This window comes from Talpa europaea (assembly GCF_964194135.1).
Source record: "Talpa europaea genome assembly, chromosome: 5".
NCBI classification, from domain to species: Eukaryota; Metazoa; Chordata; class Mammalia; order Eulipotyphla; family Talpidae; genus Talpa; species Talpa europaea.
Window position 1 is genome coordinate 141,837,044 of NC_140071.1, and position 21,589 is coordinate 141,858,632.

The 21,589-nt window shown below is 63.6% G+C and overlaps 1 protein-coding gene across 1 annotated transcript in view; it reads right to left on the reverse strand.

Annotated features, from left to right (window-relative positions):
- The window catches only part of PPP2R2C (protein phosphatase 2 regulatory subunit Bgamma), a gene marked incomplete at both ends in the record, with an annotated part of 71,364 nt that overhangs the window by 10,651 nt on the left and 39,124 nt on the right, over positions 1–21,589 (reverse strand). The window contains 5 exons of the mRNA XM_084233600.1: positions 780–944; positions 9,206–9,383; positions 11,372–11,484; positions 12,214–12,379; positions 14,072–14,169. Of these exons, the coding sequence (XP_084089726.1) occupies positions 780–944; positions 9,206–9,383; positions 11,372–11,484; positions 12,214–12,379; positions 14,072–14,169 (720 nt within the window). The remainder of the gene's footprint in view (positions 1–779; positions 945–9,205; positions 9,384–11,371; positions 11,485–12,213; positions 12,380–14,071; positions 14,170–21,589) is intronic.

Consider the following 21,589-nt stretch of genomic DNA (forward strand, 5'->3'; position numbering starts at 1 on the left):
GGGATGAGAGGCCGATGTAGTGCTGTCGCCGAAAACCAAGTTCCACACCTGGCACTTTGAGTGGGGCTGGTTCCCCTGGCGCTCCTGCACCCCGGGCTGTGACAGCCTCTGCCCAGAACCTCGCCCAGGTGCCCAGTGACTGCGCCCCAGGTGAATGACAACCGTGCAAAAGCCAAGGTGGGCTCTGGGCTCCCTCAGCCACCGAAGAACATCACTAGAAACGCGTGGGGCCCACGAGGCCGACAGCCCCTCCACGCCCGCCTCCCCGCGACACGCTCTGATGCAGGCTGGGCGCCCACAGTCGACACAGACACGTGCAGAGACGGGGACAGCGGCGCTCTCGAGTCCCACACCCAGGGCTCCCAGGCAGGGACATCCTGCCCGTCGCAGGTGCAACGAGGCCTGGCGGGTCTCCGCAGAGCCTGGACAAGCCGGAGAAGAGCAGCAGCAGATGCAGGGGCAGAGCCGGCCCAGGAGGGAGGTGGAGCTGGAGGCCTCAGCCTGAGCTCCCAGGGGTCCCCTGGGGAAGAGTCAGCCCTTGGCTTCCCTGCAAGACTCTGATAAAGCCCCTCCCGGGCAGACTGGCGGCCACTCATCCATCCATCCATCCATCCCAGGCCCCGCGTCTATACCAGGACAGACTTGGAGGCGCCCCGGCCAGCCCAGAATGCACCCAGGCCAGGCCTCCTGCCCGCGGCCCCCTACCGAGTGAAGCCCAGCCCCCACCCCCACCGCGCCCGGCGTGGCCGGACCCCGCATCCCCACCGTGGAGCACTTACGCTTGGAGTGCTTGTCGCACAGGGCGGCCGCCCGCATGTCGCAGAGGCGCAGGGAGCCCTTGCTGCTGCTGTAGACGAAGAGGTTGCAGTGGTGCGGGTGGAACTCCGAGGCGGTGATCACCTCCGTCAGGTCCTCCATGTTGGCCGGCTTGATGTCCACGATGTCTGGGTGGCCCGGTCAAGGAAGGGGCACAGTGGGAGGGCACCTGGCTGCTCTGCCACCTGGAGCCCCAAGACCCATGGTCTCCCGGCTGCCCTCCCACCACGTCTGAGCCCCCCTCCAACACCTGCCCCCACCCACCCGCTGCAGACCTGCTGCTCCCCTGGGGCCTGCGCACTGTCCCCACCGGCTGACTCGCCAGCCCCTCCTGACCTCCGTCCGCTCCCATCAGTGTCCCGAGGCGGATGGCGGCTTGCGAGCCTCCCCCACGGGGTGCCAAGCAGATGCGGGGAGGGTTCACGGAGTGCCCAGGCATGCTGGACCGTGCCGGCTCTTGGTGGTCGATTTCAGCCCTGCGGTCACTCCGAAGCCCATCAGAGCCACGTGCATGGACACGGCCGCCTCCCGCCCCGCTCTGCCCACCTTCTCTGCTCGCTCTGTCCTCTCTGACAGCAACACCCTCGGTGCCCCCGGCCCTGGGGTCTTCGCCTGCCCTGCCGCCTCCCTTCACCTGCAGGTGGTCCTGGAGTCGGGGGTCAGGGGTTCGGCCTCAGCTCTGCCGCCCCCCTGGCTGTGCGGCCTGGGAATCCCCCGGCTCCCCAGGCCTCGGTTTCCACATCTGTGGAACGAGCCAACAGACCGAAGTCGGGGTTCGCTGCCCGCACGGCACAGAGCCAGGGGCGCCGGCCGCCCTCCCGGGCTTCGGCCGCCTGGAAACCCCGCGGAGGCCGCCCCGCCCGCCCCGCGCCCCCCGCCCCCCCCCGGGGCTGCTCCCCGACTCGGCACAAAAGAGGCATTTCGGGCCCTAAACAGAGGACGTCGGCGTCAGGGAGGCCGGGGTTGCGGGCGAGCTCGGGGCGCGCGAGCTCGGGGCGCGGGGGGCCCCGGGGTCCCCGAGGCATGGGGGGACAGCAGCGCCGCCAGACAGCTGGTTTCCCGGGAAACCGCGGCTTTGGTGCGAAATAGCAGAAATGAGTCACGAAAGTCACGGTTTCCGGGAGCGCCTCCCTCGCACCCCGAGTCTGCGGAGGCGCCCGCGTGCCCGGGGCGGCCTCCTGCCCGCGAACTGGAGCTGCACGGGGGTCCGCAGCGGGAGGGCCAGGGGCACAGCACCCCACACACCGCGGCGCCCCGAGGCTGCAGCCCCGCCCGGCACCGCAGGCCCCCGGCGCCCGGAGACCGCAGCCCGGGCCCCCACGGGCAGGCAGGGGCTGGGGGCGGGGCTGGGGGCGGGGCTTGGAGGCAGCTGGGGCGGGGCTAGGAGGGGCTGGAGGCAGGGGTTAGAGGGGGTGGGGGCGGGGCTTGGAGGGGCTGGGCGGGATTTAGAGGGGTTGTGGGCGGGATTTAGAGGGGCTGGGGCGGGGCTTGGCGGGGCTGGGGCGGGGCTTGGCGGGATTTAGATGGGCTGGAGGCGGGGCTGGGGGCGGGGCTTAGAGGGGCTGGGGCGGGGCTTGGAGGGGCTGGGTTGGGGTGGAGGGGCTGCCTCCCCGCTTGACTGCCCCGCGCAGCAGATTCTCTCCAGGGCGCCGCCTGAGTGTCCCCAAACATGTCCGTCGCCCAGTCCCCAGCGACCAAAAGTGACCCATCTGAGGGTCTTGGCAGATGAAACGAAGCCTCTGGAGGAGAATCAGACCCCAGCCCAGGACTACTGTCCTTTCAGGAGACAGGGAGGAAACGCAGAGATGGGGGACAGGAGGGGCGCCCACCAGAGGCCAGAGCAGGGCGCAGTAAGAGCCCCCCGAGCCTCCAGAGGCGCACAGGCCTGCGAGCCTCTCCCTGGAAGGGGGAGGGTCTCTGCTTTTGCCCCTTTGTGGGCACTTGTTACGGTGACCACAGGACACTGAGACGCCCAGGCCCCCGGGGCTGGGACAGGAGGCGGGCATGGCGCTGCACACACCTCCCTGCGTCCCCCGAGAGGCTTCCTTCTCTACCCCGGTCTATGCTCGTGGCTCCTCCCACCACTACCACGCCAGGAACTGGGGTACTTCTGGGCTTTCCTTCTCTTTCTGTGGCCAACCAGCCTCCAAGTCCTGGGGCTTTTCACCCCAGGATTCCTCTGCTCTGCCCCTCTGCCCAGGCCATCACTGGCCCAGAGGGAGCTCCTGCCTCCAGCCCCCCAACCTCCAGCCAGAGTGAACCTCTCAGCCAGGGCTTGGGTCTCACCTGCTACTCTGCTCTGCGGCTGGCTTCCCCACTGTCCACAGTCATGCCTTGGTGGCCACTCGAGGCCGGTCCCCCGCCTGCCCTCACATACTCCTCCCTCCCCACCCTCCAGCCACATCCGACACTTTGAAGTTTCTGGAACATTCTAGGGTATTCTCCCCTGAATGCTGAGGCAATCTGTTCATCCTCTCAGAGATCACCTCCTCTGGCTCATCTGTTGTCCCCCCACCTCAGGGGCCAGCACTAGGGCAGGGACCCCTGTCTGAATCACCTCTGTGCCCCCCACTCCTCGCACACAGCCTGCATGAACAAACACGGACGAGAGGGTCCTGAACCTTCCTGCAAGAACAGTCCTTCCAACCAGAAAGGCTGCCCATTCACGTGCCCCCGCCCCAGCCCAGAAGCAGAAGGTGGGCGATGCTGGCCGGCTCCTCAGCTCCATGGCCACCCCAGCAGCAGGCTGTCCTCAGAACCAGGGGGCCGTGGTTGCAGATCCGCCCTCTCTGGGAGTGACTGCACCTGCACGCAGTACTCAGTGCCCCACGCGTCAGCACCCCAGGGCCAGCTGCGTGCTCGCTGGACTGGCTGGTGTTCTTGGCAAGCTGGTCACTGAGAATGGGCAGGGGTCCAGGGAGAAGAAGGATGCAGATTTGGGCTCCATCGATTTAACAGCGCAAAGCATGGCTTATCCAGATGTCTCGGCAGGAGTCCGCTCTCAGGATTCGGAAAGTCGTTACCATGGTAACCAGGCAGTCACAGGAGGGAGGGAGGAGGCAGCAACGCCTAGGGCCACACCATGAGGGGTCTCTCAAGGCTCCCCAGGGGCGCCAGATGTGGAGGTGCCCACAGGCCCCCTGTATAGTCTGGGGGGGTGGCCAGCAAGGGTGCTATTTTCAGCAAATTTTCTCCAAGAGGTGACCTGGGTATGATCCTGAGCCGTAAGCAAGGCCAAACCACGTCAGAACTTACAGGAGGGTTCCTGGCAACGTGTGCCTCCGTAGAGATTTATGGAAGCCGCCAGAGCAAATGCCACAGGTGGTTGGCATAAACCATAGGAGGTGACCTTCTGGGGGCTGGATATCCAAGATGGGGCTGTAGCAGGGCTGGTTCCCCAGGGCCTCCTCCTGGGCACTGGACCCCATCCTCTCCCGTGAGCCTCTGTGGGCATCTGTGTCCTGATCTCCTCTCCGTAGTATGGATCGGGGTCCACCCTAGTGGCCCCACTTCGCCTTCATCACCTCTTTAAAAGCCCAATCTCCAAATACAGTCACATTCCGAGGGGGTGACGGACAGCCCCGGGGGAGGGGAGCTCGGGTCAGCCCTACAGCGTCCTTCCCGTCTCCGCTCAAGATCTTATCAACCAGCCTGGCCCGATCCCACAAGTGGAGGAGAATCCAGACGCAGGGCTGTGTGTGTGTGGGGGGGGCACTCTGCGTGCCCACTCAGTGCCCCGGGAGCCCTGGCTGCTTCCCTGTGAGCCAGCCCACCAGCCAGCCTGGGCGATCCCTAAATTCTCAGGCAGGGAGGAATGCACTGAGTCCCGCCTCCCAAAGACCCAGGCTTGACAGTGCACCCACGAGACACCTGTGTGACCTCTGGGGAACTTCTCAACCCCTCTGTGCCGCGCTCCTCGTCTGCAGAGTGGGCTGATGCGGCCTGCTCCGCACCGTGAGGATTTAGAGATGACGCGTGACCGAGCACAGACACGGGCCGGCACTCTTAGCAACGGTCACACCCAGTTAAGTGAGAATCAGTCTTTTCTTGCTTGGAAAAAACACGAAGTCAAGCAGATTGCAAAGGTGCAATGTTCGTCATCCTGGAAGGTCCCCGGGGCTGTGCAGGCTGTATGCCTGCAGGTCTAAGAGCTGGCAGGGAGGCGAGGTGGGGCGGAGCCAGACGCACAGCACTGGTTCATTCTTGCAGCTCTGAGAAGGGGGAAACCAGACCCTGTCCTGACTGCTCCAGGCTCCTAGTGCAGGAGGGAGGCCAGACGCCAGTCTCTGGACTGATGCCCCAGGGGAGGCACACAGAGGCGCATGCGGGGGTGTGTAAGGAGCCCCTGAGCGGCCTGCAGGTGGGGAAGGGCCCTCCAGGCAGAGGCGTAAAACTGAAGCCTCGGATGAGCAGGAGGGCCAGGGTAGGTGTAGGGGGCGTATGGCTGAGGACCTGCAGGGGACAGGTGCGGCATCCATGAGGAATAGGAGGTAGGAGACAGGGCTCCGGCAGGGATCCGGGCGTCTTCATCAGAAGTATGTTCTGGAAATGCCATGGGGCCCGGCAGGAGGGATCTGAGCCCCGGAGCTGCACACCCATCGTTGGAGGGGCTGCGGGCAGCATCATGTATTGTTGCACATGTTGCAGAAATCCGTTCGGTGTGAAAAACACTCGCTTCCCTCACTATCTAAAGCAGGGGCCAGAAAAGCACGTCCTTGGAGCTGGGTGGGGTCTGGATGCCGGCTGGGAGAGCAGGTGCATTCTGAGTCCATGCCAGTGGGGGCAGCGACAGCACGGCCCAGTGAGCTGTTGGGCACCCGCTGCAGGGACATCCTGCTGGAGCTGCAGACCGAGCACCAGTCACAGGGGCCAGCGGGGGTGGGGGGCACAGAATGGGTGTCTGCCCGGCTCAGGGCTTGGCCTGTGGAGGGCGCAGTCCTGTGCTCTCTGCATCCCCGCCCCGAGAATAAGCCAGGCCCACGGGCAGCCCCATGCAGGGGGAGCCTTGGCGCCTTCTGCCTGCAGGCCGCCCCAGCATCCAGCCCAGCGTGGGACCTGCCCTGCACACGGGAATTAGAAATTTGTTCCAGACCAAGGCTTGGTGGGCTGCCAGCTTCCACCATGAGAAATGGCTCAAGGGGGAGAAAAATCAATTGAACCATCTTTAAAATTCTCCAGGTGCTAAAAATAAAGCAGCCGTACATCAGCTGAGGTGTCCTGTGCCATTTGTTACCCTTAAGACGCATCCAACTTGAGAAAAATCACGCAGCGCTGCCTGACAATCTCAAAATGTTGGTACTGAGGCACGTGAGAGGTGGTTCAAACAGATGTTGACACGGCACCAGGGGAACGGAGCTTTAGCGATCAGGAGAGAGGCAGGGGTTTGATGGCGAACACTGGAGGGGCTGTGGTTTCAGAGGAAGAGAACCCCGGCCAATTGTAGGCCTTCTATGGAAATCATCTCTTTACTCCTGACAAACAGAGGACTCCTGCCCGCTTTACAAAACTCATGGAAATTGGCCCCGGGGGTTAAGCCACAAAGCCGAGCTCAGTTCCCTAAGCCGGGCTCCTGGTCAGCGTCTGTGCCTGGGGTCCCGGCTTTCCTGGGATGGCCACATCTGAGACCCCGCGAACTAAGCTGACCAGCGCCCCAAAGCCCCCACCTGCCCCAGTGCAAGCATTGTAAGCACGCCAGTGGGGGCCCTGCATCGCGTGCTGGGGGTGCAAAGGGCTCCGGCTGCTGCTGATCGCAGGGCTTCACCAGAATATGGGGGAAACGGTCACATGAACGGACAAGGAAAGCCAGCCCGGGAGGGGGCAGAGTGGGCAGAGCAGAGATGACCACGCGGAAGGGACTGTGGGCCAGTGGGGTCATCCAGGCTGTCGGGGGAAGGAACAGAGAAGGTGGGCACTGCCCCGAAACATGAAGCCCGGGGACTGAGGCCAGGCCAGCCCAACGTGCAGTCCCAGGGGAGGTGGGCGAGGCCGGTCACCAGGAGTCTGCTGGGGGACTCGGACTTCCCCACAAGCTGCGGGGCAGCCAGTGGCGGCTCTCAGCAGGGGGCCCACGTGGTCACACCGGGGTTCCCATGGGCCGGGCCGGCGCCATCCGCACGGTGTGGGCAGGACGGGTGCGGCCCGAGCCTTTGGTGGAGAAGGCCAGGCGGGCATGACTGGACACCGGAAAGGGCCTGGTGCCTCTTTCTACTTATGGGTGTGGAAGAGGACGGAGGCTGGGGGTTGGGCCACGGGGGCACCCCACGGCGGCACAGCTCGGGTCCCAGGAGGCTCCCACGCTCCACTCAGAGCAGCTGAGCCTGCCATGCGCAGGGAGGGGCTCTTGTGGCAAAATGGCCGGACAGCGCCCAGATTCCTCCCTTATTAAAAATGTTTTCCTTCTAAAATCTTTGCTAGAAACCAATTTTGCTTAAGGGGAAAGTGTCAGCGCTTGGCCACAGGAGATGGTGATGGAGCCGCAGAAAACGTCGGGGGCCTTGAAGAGCATCAGGACACGGCGCGGCACGGGGAGCAGGGGCCCGATGGGTGGGAGCCCCCATCCAGACCCAGGCCCCACCCGCTGCGCGCGCAGGCTGCCGGCCCCAGGTCTCCTCAGGCGGCTCAGAACTGTCCCCATCTGACAGCTGGGACCCCCCAAGCGGTTCTTGCTCAAAGGGGCTCACCACTGCGTGATTCCCCAGCTCAGCGTGGAGTTGCGGCCGCCTCACTGGTGCCCTCCCGTGCTGGAGATGAAATGCCCTTTCCAATGACTCAGCGGATACCAGGCCCACCCTCGCACCTGCACCCACAGCGACACCGTCTCTCTGCCCGAAGGCTGGCCACGTGCAAGGTGGCGCCCTGAGAGTGGATCTAATCGGGGGGACCCCCAAAGCCCCACAGCCCCTGGACACGCCCCAGCTCCTTCCATCTGCCTAATTGGTCCTCAGGCTCCGCCAGCGAGAGCCACCTTGAGTCCCGAGCTTTCTGCAAGAGGCCCATGCCCTATCTCGGCCAGGTGACAACGCGTTTCCACAAGATCAGACGCCACACGCAGGCTCAACACAGCCACACGGCAGGATCACAGCCAGAGATGCAGGCTCCCAGGCGAGCCCCGCTCCCCGGCGGCCCCTGGCCGCTGGCCCGCGCCCGGCCTGCTTCTAGGGCGGGGCACCCTTCACGCTGCTGCACCATCAGCACATCTGCAGCCCCCTGGGCACGCTCTCCACCTGCAGTGACCACCCACAGTCCAGGCTCCAAGTGACACGTGGCCAGTGGCCGCCACACTGTCCACACTCCCACTATCACAGGAGGCCCCTGACCGGGCTGGCGGGATGCACGGCCCCTCGGGCTTGGGGTATGGGACACGCTTTACCTCCACACATGGTGGCGAAATTACACTCCCTTTCAAATGCATTTATTAAAATAAAGCCTCTTGATTTAAAGAAAACCAGGAGAGCCTGGGAAAGGACACCTGGGTGCAGGTGCAGCTTGGGCAGGGGGTGAATAACGCTCCCTTGGGGACCCAGACCCCAGGAGAGTTCACACCACACCTGCAGGCTGATGCTGCCACCCCCCTCAGCCCTGCTCCCTCACACGCCCTCCTGCTCCCCCAAGTTCTCGGCAGCTGTCCTGACCGAGCCTCCCCCTTGGCCCTCCCTGGGGGCCCGAGCTGCCCCGGGCCACAGCAGGGATGCCCCCCGCACAGTGGCTGCTGGCCTCCCTTACTCTCAGTCCCTCAGGCCATCAGCATGCCTCTTTCTCTCCCTGGAAACCCCCAGACTGTGCTCTCCTGCTCCCCGACTCCCTCCCAGTCCTGGTTTCTGCTGAGGGACAAGCCCCCCTCACTCCTCTTCCCACAACACACCTGGGCACATAACTGCTCTGCAGAAGAGTGGGCTTAGCAAGCTGCCCGCGCTGTCCCTGGCCACCCTGTTCAGCCAGGCCTGGGCCCTCCCGGGGGGAGGCCCCTGTTTCAACAGTTCTCTCCTCACCCGTCAGTGTGGCCTGGCTCCATCCTGCTACCCTGAGCTCACAGACACAGGGGACACCCCACCAATGACTCTGGCCAGCTGGGCTCTGACACCGGTGGTCACTCTGGGCACTGGGGGGACCCCAGGGTAGATTCATCCCCTTCGGGTCCCAGGAAGAGGGCCCAGAGGGACCTGGGGCTTTCCACCAGGTGGGCCCCGTGACCCCTCCCGGTGAGGCCCCAGGATGACGGCCATGATGACCACCTGGAGGAGGCGCGGGGTTTTCACAACAAAACTCAGCCCGACCCTGGCGCAGGCCTCACTCACACTCCACGGGCAGGTTCTTACTGCAGAGGGCGCGGAGCAGAGCCCAGGCCCACTGGCCGAGCCCCAGGCAGCCGTGGCGCCGCCAGGCAGGATACTGAAGCTCCTGTCGGTGATGGCCAGGTGCCACAGGTTGATGCGGAGGTCGTCGGCCGACATGTAGGTCTCGCAGTCGCTGTTGACCGAGATGGAATTGATGTGGTAGGTGTGGCCGTTGGCGAAGACCCTGCGTGGGCTCACCTCCACCATCAGGTCCATGGGCTTCAGCACGGGCACCTGCAGGGAGGCGAGCGTCAGGGCAGGCCCTTGGCCCACAGCTGCGGCAGGGAGGGCGCCGGTCGGTGTCCAAAGCCAGGGCCCGGACGCGCCAGGATCGCGCCCATCACAGCCAGCATCCACCGTGGCCAGTGCCCACCAGAGCCAGCGCCCACCACCACTGCAGGAAAGCCCACCTCCTCGGCTTGGCCTCCTGGGATCGGTCCTGAGCCCAGCAGGAGACTGAACAAGGACACCTGGGGCTGTGACGTGATCTCGTTAAGCCTCAGTCTCATCATCAAAATGGAAGGAGCCCTGGACGTGCTGAGTCTCCCGGCTCTGGAGAGGCCTGCAGCCTCGACATCTCACTGGGCTTGGCCCCCCACCCCCACCTTCTGGCAAAAATTATTCCGCCAGGCCTGGACACAGCTACTCTCCCATCCCTCCTGCCCACTGCCAAACCAAACCACATTTCAACGCCATTAAATAAAGGAGCAGAGGAGAGCAAAGAATCCTGCCAGGAGCCTTGGGAATTTCATGATAAAACATGCCCCCCCACCCTTCCAGAAGCCAGTCTGGTCAAGGGGAGGGGAAAAGGGACCCACAAACCCTAGGACAGGAGCGTGTAGGATACAAAAGGCCAGAGAACCCCCAGAGGAGGAGAAGGATTTCATCTGGCTTGTGCAGAAGAGTCTTCACAGTGGTGAAGGCTAATGGGGTTTTAAAGGGTCTATAGGAGTTCTCCAAATAGACAAGGTGGAGAAAGCTGCCCCTGTGGGTTTGTCTGCCACAGCACTGACCACGAGTAGGGGTGACGCCATATCTGTTTCTCTTGGGGGCGGGGTACACTTTGGGGGTGGTACTACCTTGCTCACCCCTGGAACCTGGGCTTCCCGGGGCCACTGGCTCTGCCCCCAGCACCGGGCACATCATGAGAATATTGCCGCGTCCCTCCCGCCAGAGGCAGCCTCCTAAGCAATCATGGGGCTGGGGCCAGTACTGCCGCTCTCAGAAGTTAACCGGCGCCCACTCTGAGCTCATCCGTGCCACCTGCCAGCCACTGGGAGGTCAGCACGTCCGAACATTAATTTTTCTGTCTTGGGAATGACACTGATCACTGCTGCTTATTTATGTCAGCGCACTGGCAGTTGCCCCCACGCCTGCTAAGTCGTTTTAGAAAAAGCCAGCGATGGGCTCCATTGCGCTGGGGGGAAACTGAGGCATGGCGGGAGGGCCGCGCTGCAGAGTGGGAGGCGGGTCTGGGGACAGTCTTGGGCCTGAGGGAGGCGCCAACTCCACCCCAGGCCAGGTGCACCAACCTGCTCCCGTCAGGTCAAACAGGGAGGCCGGGTGCCACGTGACGTGGCGTGGCCTTTTAAACCAGCGAGAACATGGAAAGCTGAGACGGTGGCCACCTCCCGCTCCGCCGTGGTGACCCGCACCAGCCCGCCCCAGGAGCCTGGATGCCAAACAACTCAGACCTGATCCCAGCTCAAGCTCAGGGTTTGCTCTACCTCCCAGGGCCTAGAGCAGGCAGCGCACACAGTAGGTGCTCAAGAAGTGTGTGCTGGCTGGACAGCCTGAGCCTGCACCGCGGTCAGCAGCCGGGCAGGCACCGGCGAGGCCCAGCACCGTCCAGGAGCCAGGACGGACGAGGGGCCCCGGGCCTATCTCCCCGCTGAAGGGAGGGGCCCGACCTCTGCGAGCCCTCCCAGCCCCACTAACCGCCCCGGCCCCGGGAGTCAGGGCCCATCCCCACGTCACACAGTGAAGCAGCCTCAATGGCCAAACGGCTCCAGACCTGAAGACACACAAGAAGAATGTTCCTCCCGGTGACGGGGTTGACAGACAGGGCCTGGACTTTTTCTGCCCCAGCCGGCGCATGACCACCCCGCAGTCATCGTGGCCAGGGCGCGGCTGACCCCGGCTCAGCTCCCACAGGTTCCTCAAGCCCGAGAGCCCCTGTCATTCAGTAACGAGCCCACAGGTGCCCCCGCGCCCGCCCTTACCTGCAGCGATGTCACCGTGGACAAGTCCTTGAGTTTCCCTTCCTCATCCTTGAGGTTATAGCCCTCGGGCCTCTTGTCTCGTTCGGTGATCTTCCATAATTTGATAGTTTTATCTTTGAAAATAGCAAAGCCAACAGGACAGGCCTGAGCGCGGCAGCAGGAGCGGGGGCTGCGCTGGTGCCTGGTCTGCCCCAGAGCTCCGCGGCGGCCTGACCAGGGGCCCCGCCCACGGGCGCCGGCCCTCCTCTGCCATCCCCACAGCTGATCAGAGGCTGGGGCTCCTCAAGGAGTCCGCAGCCCTAGGCTGACCTCCAGGGGGGCCGAGCAGCTTCCTGCTTCAGGCCCCGGTGGCAGAAGAGACCCGCTACCTGCGCAGCACCCGGCTCTCCCGCAGCCTCGCTCCCCGGGCCCAGTCCAGAACATCCAGAGTGTCCTCGCGAGCAGCCAGGCTGGCGCGTTTCCTGTGTCGCCTTGGCTAAGCCACGGCCCAGCTGCGAGGGCAGCGTGTGTGGGCGCTGCCTGAGTGTTTCTTAAGTGAGATTAACATTCAGACCCAGAGTCAAGCAGACGGTGCTCCACGCTGCGGGTGGGGTCGTGCAATCAGCTGAAGGGGGGGGCGGGGGACCCCAGGAAGAGGGAGCTCTCCTTGGACTTGAGCTGCACCCTCTGTGCCTCCCTGGCCTCCAGTCTGCCCTGCGGCGTGTGGACTTGCCCAGCCTGTCCAGGGCGCGAGTCAAGGCCCTGAAATAACCCCGTCTCTCTGGGACCACAGCTACATGGATGTGGGTCTACACACACGTGCACACACACACACATGCACGCGTGCCCGCGGGGCCGCTCACCGTTGGTGGACAGGAGGGAGTGGGCCGCGTTCTGCTGCGGGAGCCATTTGATCTTGTTGATTTTCTCCTCTATCTCCAGGCTCTTGAGATAGTCGAACTCGGGCTCGTGGCTCTGGAAGGTGCTGTAGACGTCATACTCGCCCTGGCTGTGCGGCGCATTCTTACTCTGCAAGGGAATCCGAGAAGGGGCTGAGCTCCGGGAGGGCGGGCGGGCCGGGGCTGTCAACCCGCCGAGGGGCCGACCAGTCGTGGTGACCGGCGCCCAGCGGGGCAGTGGGCCCCTCGCCGGGGTCAGAGGAAACTGCACTCTCAGTGGCCAGGGACGTGCTGCGTGCTGGTGGCCAAGCCCAGCTCCCTGGACAGAGGAACAACCGCAGCCAGGCTGGCCCAGGTACGTCAGGCTCCGGCCCCCTCTGTGGTGCGCACCCACCTCCCACCACCCCACAGAGGTCACCTGACTCCCGCTCCCCGAATCTCAGAGCCGCCCTCAAGCCCCGTGCCTGCTCGGCCCGGCTGGAGAACCCGGCACGTTTTACGCAGATTTCACGCTGGGCTGGAGTAGGCGGAATGCCAGGCCTGCTCGGAAAACCTGAAAATTCTACATTTTTCCGCAATTCATTTCCTCTCCTGTGACAAAGGTCAGCACGACCAGAATTAAGAGACGAATTAAAGTAGAACGAGGAAGCTGCCACAGCCCATTTCATTTCTTTCTGCAATGTGGCGAAAAGAGGGCTTGGCTTCGCCGTCCCAGGGGAGTCGCTCAGCCCCTCCAGGGAAATCAACCGGCTCCAGGCAGCGCCGTGTGTGGCAGCAGTTTCCACCGTCCACGCTGGCCTGTGTGTCCTTGCCGAGCTGATGCCAACCTCTGAGCCGGTCGCCTTCTCTGTCAGCCACGTGGCACCGGCACCGGCTTGCCCCAACAGGGCGGAAGGGAGGGAGGATCCTAGGGCCATCCAGGGGGAGTGACACCTTGAGGGGGTCCTCCAGGAAGATGCTGGGCAGAGGAGGACCCCAGAGGATCCTGCAGCTCCTCTCGCCTCCCTCCTGCCATCATCCTCTCTCCTCCGCTCCTCGCTTCCACCCATCCTGTCCTCAGCCTCTAACTCCAGCACGGCTGCCCCCAAGGCAGGTGGTCCACACAGGTGGGCTTCAAGCCCTCCTCTTTGCTCACTAGCTGGGGTCTCCTCCCAGTGCCCTCACCTGTAAAGTGGGGTGTGGGTCCCCATCCTTCAAGGGGGCAACGCACAGTGAATGAGAAAAGTATACAGACAAGGTAGCGAGGTGCCTGCACACAGTAGGTGCTCAACAAACAGGGGCCTCTTCATCAAAAAAAGTGCCCCGGAGCAGGTTAGGTTGCTCCAGGTGCCCTAGCCCACCTGGGAGTCTGCTGAACAAGCCCCGTTGGGCCCGAACCCAGGGCAGAGTAAGCCAACCCCGCCAAGGGCCACCGCAGCAGCTGCAGAACACTCGGTCCTCCTACCCGGCTCTGGACGCGTCCTCCCTGCCCCGGCTCCCCGGGCAGCGCCTGCCCGCCCAGCGGAGGTTGGCTTAACCGGAGGCTGGGCTCACGCAGCAGGCTCTGCCTGTCCCGTCGGTCTCTCTGGGGTCCCGGACACAGCCAGCCATCAGCAGAATTGTTGAGCAGAGGGAACTCGGAAAGTGGTTTTGGAGCCGGCCCGGGGGACCCCTCCCTGGACCCGCCGGGATCCGTCCCCGCGTGCCGGAGCACCCTTCCACCCCACGCGGGGGGCCAGCGGGGAGGCTGGCAGTTCCTTAGAGAGGAGGAGACGCAGCCCCAGGACGGTGCTGCTCAACAGTGGGGTTGGGCCCCCCACCACCCCGGCAGGCCCCGCCGCACCTCTGGTTCCCGCTGGAAGATGACCACGCGGCCACCCTTGTCGCCCGTGGCCAGCAGCTCTCCGGTGTGGTTGAACTCGACGGTGGAGATGATATCGGCTGGAAGGAAGGAGACAGGAAGGCGCGCGTCAGGGCGCGGGCACGGAGTTGAGCGCACAGCCCGCCCTCGCTCCCGGGGCCCCACGCCCCCACTGGGCTGGTCACCACGGGGCAGCAGGAGCCCGAGGGGCGGGGCTGGTCGGGGTCCCCTCCGGCCCCTGCCTGCTGGCTTTGGACAGAGGCCTGCTCGTGGGCCAGGCACACCGTCTCTCCCCGCCGCCCCTCCCTGCTCCTGCTGCTCCTTCCGGGGCAGTTTGGGGCTTCCTCACGCAGACCTCAGTCTGACACTGACTCAGTTCTGGGGCCACGGCGACCAACTGCACCCCTCCCTGCCCAAGCCCCCAATTCTGCGTGCAGGGACGGCCCCAATTCCGCACGCATCTGGCCCGGGCTTGCAGGCCGCCAGCCCTGCCCCAGGCTGCAGCACGTGATTCTCTCCAGACCCGGAGCTGACCCTCCTCCCGGTGGCCCCAGGCGGCTTTGCCTGCTCCTGCCCCAGATTCTGCTCTCCTTACAGCCAACAGGGCCATGATCACCTCCTAAGTCATGGGGTGTCTTTACTCAAAACCCACCAAGGACCCCAACACCAAACCCTGATCCCTCCCCAGCCCCAGGCTGTAGATGCCCCAGGTGGCAGCGGCCCCACCCGTCCCCGGCTGGGGAGCCAAGCCCTGGAGTTTCCCTGACCTGCCCAGTCCTCGACCACACCCAGTGCTGCCCCAGGAATGCACAGCCACCCCCACATGGGGACAGCTGTTGCAGGCGCCTGATGGGTTTGGCTTTCTCCCTGCCCAGGGGCAAGCTGACCTCACATGCACCCGGAGAGGAACCACCCCCAAGCCCGGGTGGTCTGAAGCTTGAGGGAGGTGGGATCTGCGGCCCCAGGGAGGCCGCCCGGAGCCCAGATCCTCCCCCTCTCCCGCACCTGCTCACAGACTGGGCTCTGCCCCACACCTGACCGGGGAGCCACCTCCCTCCCCCCAGGATCTTGGCTCTGTGATCCGCACTGGCCTGGGGTACACAACAGACACACTGCCAGCCTGCGCCTCCAGAGTGCCCGGCAGGACCTGACCAGGCTAGCCAGGGAGCGGGCGGCAAGCACAGCAGAGCCACCCCACCACGGTGGCCCCGGCAGGGCCCAGGTCACCCACCCGCACGCCCAAGCCCGCCTAGCGCGCAGGAACCGGCGGGGCCAGGTAAGGGTGATTATTGCTGAGTGCCAGGGCGCATCACGCTCCACAGCCCCATGGACACAAGTGACTCTCGCCCCAGCCGCGCCACCCACCGCGCTCCAGACCCAGCTCCTCGCTCTCTCTGAGAAGTGCCAGTCACCTTTGGTTTCAGGACCCGTTCCCCACATGGGGGCATCCACTGCCCATCAGTAAGCGCCCTGTGAGCCCCATCAAAGGCGCTCTGGCCCCGCACTGCCCCCGAGCCACAGGCCAACACGGGCTCCGTGTGAAGGAGAGAGGCGGCTCAGAGCCAGGCAGGAGCACGGCTCGTCAACTCCAGGACCAGAGGGAAGAAGCCGTGGGAACACGTGAATGTGGCGGAGCGTGGGGTGCAGGGTGGGCACCCTGCCTGCCACCGAGGCCCGTGGGCACCTGCCCAGGCCCAGGAGAGCCACGCGCCGGAGCTGCGCCAGCTGTGCGGCCCCCCGTGGCCCTGTCCTGTTACTTCCTATGAGCACCCCTCCGGGGAAAAGGCCAGGGTATAAAACCGCATGTAAAATGTTTTTTAATTATACAGACCAGTGATCACAGGCGGGCTAAACAGCAAACAAGCTGGGCAGAGAAGCCCGGAGGATCCTCACCCTCTTTAGAGAGGCAGCTTTCGGGGGCTAGGAAGGAAGAGCTATTTCCTCCCTGCGACTTTTCTAGATTCTCTGCCGTGCATGTATTTTTAATAGCGCTCGTGCGGTGTAATTGATATACACAATGCACACGTTTAATGTATACAACTTAATGAGTTTGGATATATGCATAATGTATATTATTTTTACGATGGAAAAATAACAATGCTATTAAATTTAAATGCCAACGCAACCATTGTACCCAGAGCAACTGCCATCCATAAATGTTGGGCGGTTACCACAGTAACAGACACCAGCGTCTACGGGCAATTTACAATTTATATGTCAGTCTCCTATCCCCGGCCTCCTCTGAGCCTCATGCGGCCCTGGGGGCAGCCGCGACCACATTTCACGGCAGCTGAGCAGGGGCCTCCACAGTAACCAGCTCCAGAGCCACCGGCTGTGTGGCCATGGCTGGTCACGCCACCTCTCTGGGCCTCTGGCCGTGGCGAAGTGGACGGTCGGAGAGGGACGTGATGTGGGAGCGGTGAGTGACCACACTCACCAGGCAGTTGCTTCGAAAGCTTTCCTCTCCAGCCCCCCGTTTCTGGCCTTGGCAGAGTTCACTGCAGCCAGCTCAGAAGGATGCCAGACGAATCCTGACTCCCTCTCTCAAGGAGAAGCCGGAACGGTGCCGAGTGGCCGGCCCCACGGCTCCAGAGACGGCGGCCAGGGCAGCGGTGAGGGCTGTAGTGAGCCCCAGGAGGTAGTGAGCTCTCGTCTCAGACACCCGTGACGGTGACCAGATTTAGAGGCAGGGTCTTTGGAGTGACTGCAAGAGGGCGCAGGCCCAGTGGGTCATAGTGGGCCCTAAGTCCGCGGACCCCCGAGAAGGCTGTGGAGAAACACACATGGGGTAAAGCCCGGGACAAGGGAGGCTGAGCCGAGCCCCGCGCCCGCCAGCCAGGGTGTCGAGGATGGAGACAGGCAGGAGACGGGAGAGGCCTGGAGCTCGTGTTCCGGAGGGAGCCGGACTGCCGACACCCCGGAGTTAGGCTTCAGCCTCCAGAGCCTCCAAAGGAGATGCTGCTCGAAGCCACGGGTCAGAGGTAGCGCGTCTCGGCTGTGCGGACACACGGAAGAGCGCTGCCGCGAGAATGGGGCAGGCCCAGCACTGCCGCGCGAGGATGCCCGCTGGGCTGTCACGAGGAGGGAAGCAGAACTGTCTCGGCCCCGGAAGTGCTGTGTGACCTCACCCAATCGCACGCCCTCCTCGAGCCCTAAGTCCCGCTGAAATCAACAGGAATTGGCTCCGCTGCCAGGTTACAGTTCTCCGAGCGTTTACTTCACATTCAAATGACTCTGTGGGCTGCAAGGTTCCCTGGCAACTCTGGCAGAGGCTGCAGACTCAAGGGGGGGTTCATGCTCGTGGGGGAGCCCTGCCCTGCCTGTCCATCACTGCCCGTCACCGTAAGTGCTGCCAACACCATCAATGACCCATCAGCCTCGGAGGAGCTCACGGGCCGCTGACAGGACTGTCCATTTAATCAGCCGCCAGGGGGAGGGGGCAAGGGGACAGTGTGGGGCGGGGGGGGTGGACACTGGGCATCCCCTCCTGGACATGACCTGGTGAGTAAACGACCAGCACCTGCCCCGGCCGGGCCCGCAGCAGGCCGAGGGAGGCCCAGCGCCCTGGAGGTGTGAGCACACAGCTGCGGGAGGTGAAGGGCAGGCGGGGTTCCAGAGGGCCCTCCAGAAACGAATCACGGGAGTGGGGACTCGAGGAGCGGGAGGCCAACGCATGGCCCCCAAGGAGGGGGCTGGCCACTCCTCCCATTCAGGGGCCTGTGGGCCCACTGGCTGCTGCCCCAGCCCGAGACCTGCTTTGGCCAACGGAATGTGGGGGAGGCGAGGGAGAGTCCTGAGCCCGGACCCCAGGAGGCCTGCGTGCCTGGTCCCCATGGACGTACCCCAGGGGCAAGCCAGGCAGCTGAGGAGATGCCCGTGGTCAGCAGCACTGTTCAGGCCAGGTGAGATTGAGCCCACAGTGGGGGCAGGGCCCCAAACCTGACTTGGGCACAGGCCTGCAGTAGCCCTCCCTCAATCAGACCCCTGCAGGCCTTCCCAGGGGGTCAGGCGGCCGAGGACAGCAGGTGTGGACACCGAACAAGGGGACTGGAGAAAAGAAAGCGGGCAACTCGTGGGGTATGTTTATGGGTGCAAACCAGTCACAGAACTTCTGGATGTGGACGGAAAGGGGGAGGGAGGGAGGGCCAAAGAATGATATTCTGGGGGCGTCTGGCTTTGAGCCCAACCCTGTCCTTGCTGCCACTTCACTCCTCAAGCCTCCGTTTCCCCATTTGACTAGTGGGGAGGCTAAGGGTCATGCATATGGGGGCTCTGCGCACTGTAAGGGGGGTTGCCCCAGCCAAGGAGGTTGGGGTGAGGCCGGAGCCTGAGTCTGAATCAGACTGACGGCGCGTCTGGGCCTGGCCAGCTGGCCCGGGCTGCCTCCCAAGGGCCCGTCCTCTCGGCTCAGGCTGTGGCCAGCTCCAGGCCCCAGCCAGGGGGCAGCAAGCAGGGCCAAGTGGCCAGATGACAAGGACAGCTTTCGGGTCTCATTACATCAGCACCTCCATCAGACCACGCCCCCTCTCCTGCTCCAGGCTGCTCCAGGCTGCTCCAGGGCCCAGGCGCTGGCTGGGCACTGAGGTCATGGCTGGCAGAGCTGGAGACTGCAGCTGCCTCCCTCTGGCCTCCTGTCCTCTCCGTTCCCAGAGTAACAGGAGCACAGGACCCACAAGGTGTGCTCACGAATCCCTAGTGCTGGGTCCACAATAGCGCAGTGTCACCAGCCGGTGAGTGGCCAGACCGTGATGGCGCCACGCCGCGGAGCACTGCTCAGCAATAGAGAGGACCAGCTAGTGACCCACGAAACAATAGGCTGACCTCAAAGCAACTATGCCAAGTGGAAAAAGAACATGCCCTGTATTGACTCATTTGCATGAAATTCTAGAAAGTACAAACTAACATCCAGTGCCAGAAAGCAAACCAGAGGCTGTCACGGCAGGGGGCAGGCGGGGAGGGGCGGTGCCTGGAATGGGGGCACTTGGAGACGTGGACGCGCTCAGAACCTTCGTTATGGTGTCAAACTACGCGGCTCTATGTTCTAACCAGGTGCAATTTATTGAACTTAATAACATTTTAAAACACCTGCAATAAAGGGGAAAAAGCAGCCACCTCCCTACTGCGCAGCCCCCACGCAGCTGCCGACGGGAGACCCAGAGGCTCCCCGGGCACCAACCCCCGAGAGGGAATCCGTGAGGGAGGCGGCGCTTTGCACGTGCTCACCCGTCAACCCAGATCATTCACATTTATCAAGCTGCTAATTCATCGAGGTTAGTCCAAGGAGGCCGACCCAGCCTGGCCTGGCGTGAGAACTGCTGGGGACACGGCAGACGCTCCGAAACTGCACGGTGGATTAGTAACAGCCTCGCTGTCCCCGGGATGCAGCCCTCGTGGCGACGGGAAGTGGGAGTTGGCGCGGGCAGCTGACCCGGGTGAGGAAGGGAGGCTGCCCCTTACTGACAGGGTCTTTCCAGAATGGTCGCAGCTGGGAGCTCGGAGCAGCAAGGAAAGCAGGCTCGAGGCCATCCTGGGGATCAGGAAGGTTCCGGTGGGCAACAGGCCTGGGGAGCGTGAACACCAGTGGGCGGCTCCTCTGTGGCCAAAAAGACTTCCCCCAGAAACTTCCCCCAGAAACGTCCGACTGAGCTAGATGGTAGGAGCTGCCAACGGATAGGGCTTTGGGGGCAGCTGAGCCGAAGGCCAGGGTCTCGCTGGGAGCCAGAAGTCAGGCAGCCGCTGCTGAGTGTCCCGTCCAGCCTGACACCGTCAATTTGCCAAGATGCCGCTGACCTTGTCCATCTCGGGCGAGCCGGGTGTGACGCCTGCTCCATCTTCATCCCGGGCTTTGTGTCCAAGGACCCTGGCGGTCCTGGCCTCTCCTCCAGCCCCGGTCAGTGAGTGGCTGGACCTTCTCCAGACCCCACCCAGGCGGGACAGCGTGTGGGGAGAAGCGTGAGAACGCATCTGTGTCCATGGAGCTCATGGTCAAGAGGACATACAAACGCCACTCTCCTCGCTGATGGTTTAGTTTTGGAAGAGGGATTTTTCAGAAAAAAGTTACTTATGTGAACATGGAATGAGTTTATCGCTTTTATTTTTGGGTGAGTTCGCCCACGAAGGCTTCTAAATGTCTCAGCTTTACTATCCAGCAGGGTGGACATGGACGGACAGAGCCCCACGCCCAGCAGCTCTCTGGGGTCCCCCGTGGTGTGAAGGCCCTCACTTGAGTCTTGACAAGCACGTGGGCGAGTTGGGGGTTTGCTCTGTGCCGTATGATGCCATCAAGTGACGCTTTTTAGCGCCTGTTGTTCCCAGCCCCGCGGACTCTCCCGGCGGACACCGCTGGTCACAGACGTGCAGCGCCTGCAGGACATGCCGCGGGAACAGACCCCAGAACAGCCCTCACCACAGGCTGCCGGCCCCGCGCAGCAGGGGCGCCAGCAAGGGGGCGGTGGCGGGGGGCTGAGCCCAAGGGGCTGAGATGAAATGCTGGGGCCGAAAGGGCCTCCTGCTCTCCAAAGTAGGGGTGCAGTCATGCACACTCCGGCCAAAAGGCCCCAAAGTCAGCAAACAAATACCACCCAGGAAAGCTTCCGGATCGTGAGAAGAATCTGCAAGGCAGTCAAGCTTTGAATCACTCATCTCCTTAGAAATTTTAGTACTCACATTTTTCAGCTCACCCGCCCTTTTAGAAAACTCTGATGTGGGTGTGGACTCTTCCCTCGCCCAGACCCGCCGATGGCGAGGCTGCGGGTCCCGGAGCGAGGGCCCGTGGACACTCCAGCCAGTGCCTGCTTCTGCGCAGCTTCGCAGCTGTCTGCAGCGGCCTCCGCGCGGATGGTTTAAGTTTCCGCCATGCTGCCCAGCCAGCGGGGCACGGGGCAGCTAGGAGTGCTGTTCCGGATTCCAGGGCCACTGCCTGGACCGTCCCGGGAGGAAGAGGCAGCTGTTCTGCCTTCCAGAGACTGAGGGTGAAGCCCTGCCAGGAACAGCACCAGGCCCGCCCCGAACACAGCCTGTCCGGGCCCCTTTGCACCACGCTGGAGGCCACCCTCCTCTGCTGAGCAGTGCCTGCCAGTCCCCTGGGACTTTCCTCGGGGGCAGCACCACGGAGCAGCTCCAAGGCACCCCGAAAGTCACAAGCCAGTTTCAAGCTCACAGGGCAGAAGCCCCATTGTGACTTCTTTGCCTGAGTGTAGCTTGTGTTGTTCTCAGCACCCCTCTGGGCCGCCCGCACCCCGGCGGGGAGGGTCATAAGTGCTCTCCAGGTGAGGAACCCGTGTTGGAAGGCAGAGGGGCCAAGTCTGCGGCAGGTCCACCTGGGCACGCTCCCCCTGCCCGACCTCAGGTGCCGCGTGCCTGGCCCGTCCCTGTAGCCCTGTACGTATCAACCCTGCTCCACCAAATCAAAAAGGGCTCTTCTTCTGTCTTAGGTAGGCCCAGGATGGAATGGATGATGGGCTGGTACGGGGTTGCCTGGCCCAGCCACCCCCTTCTAGG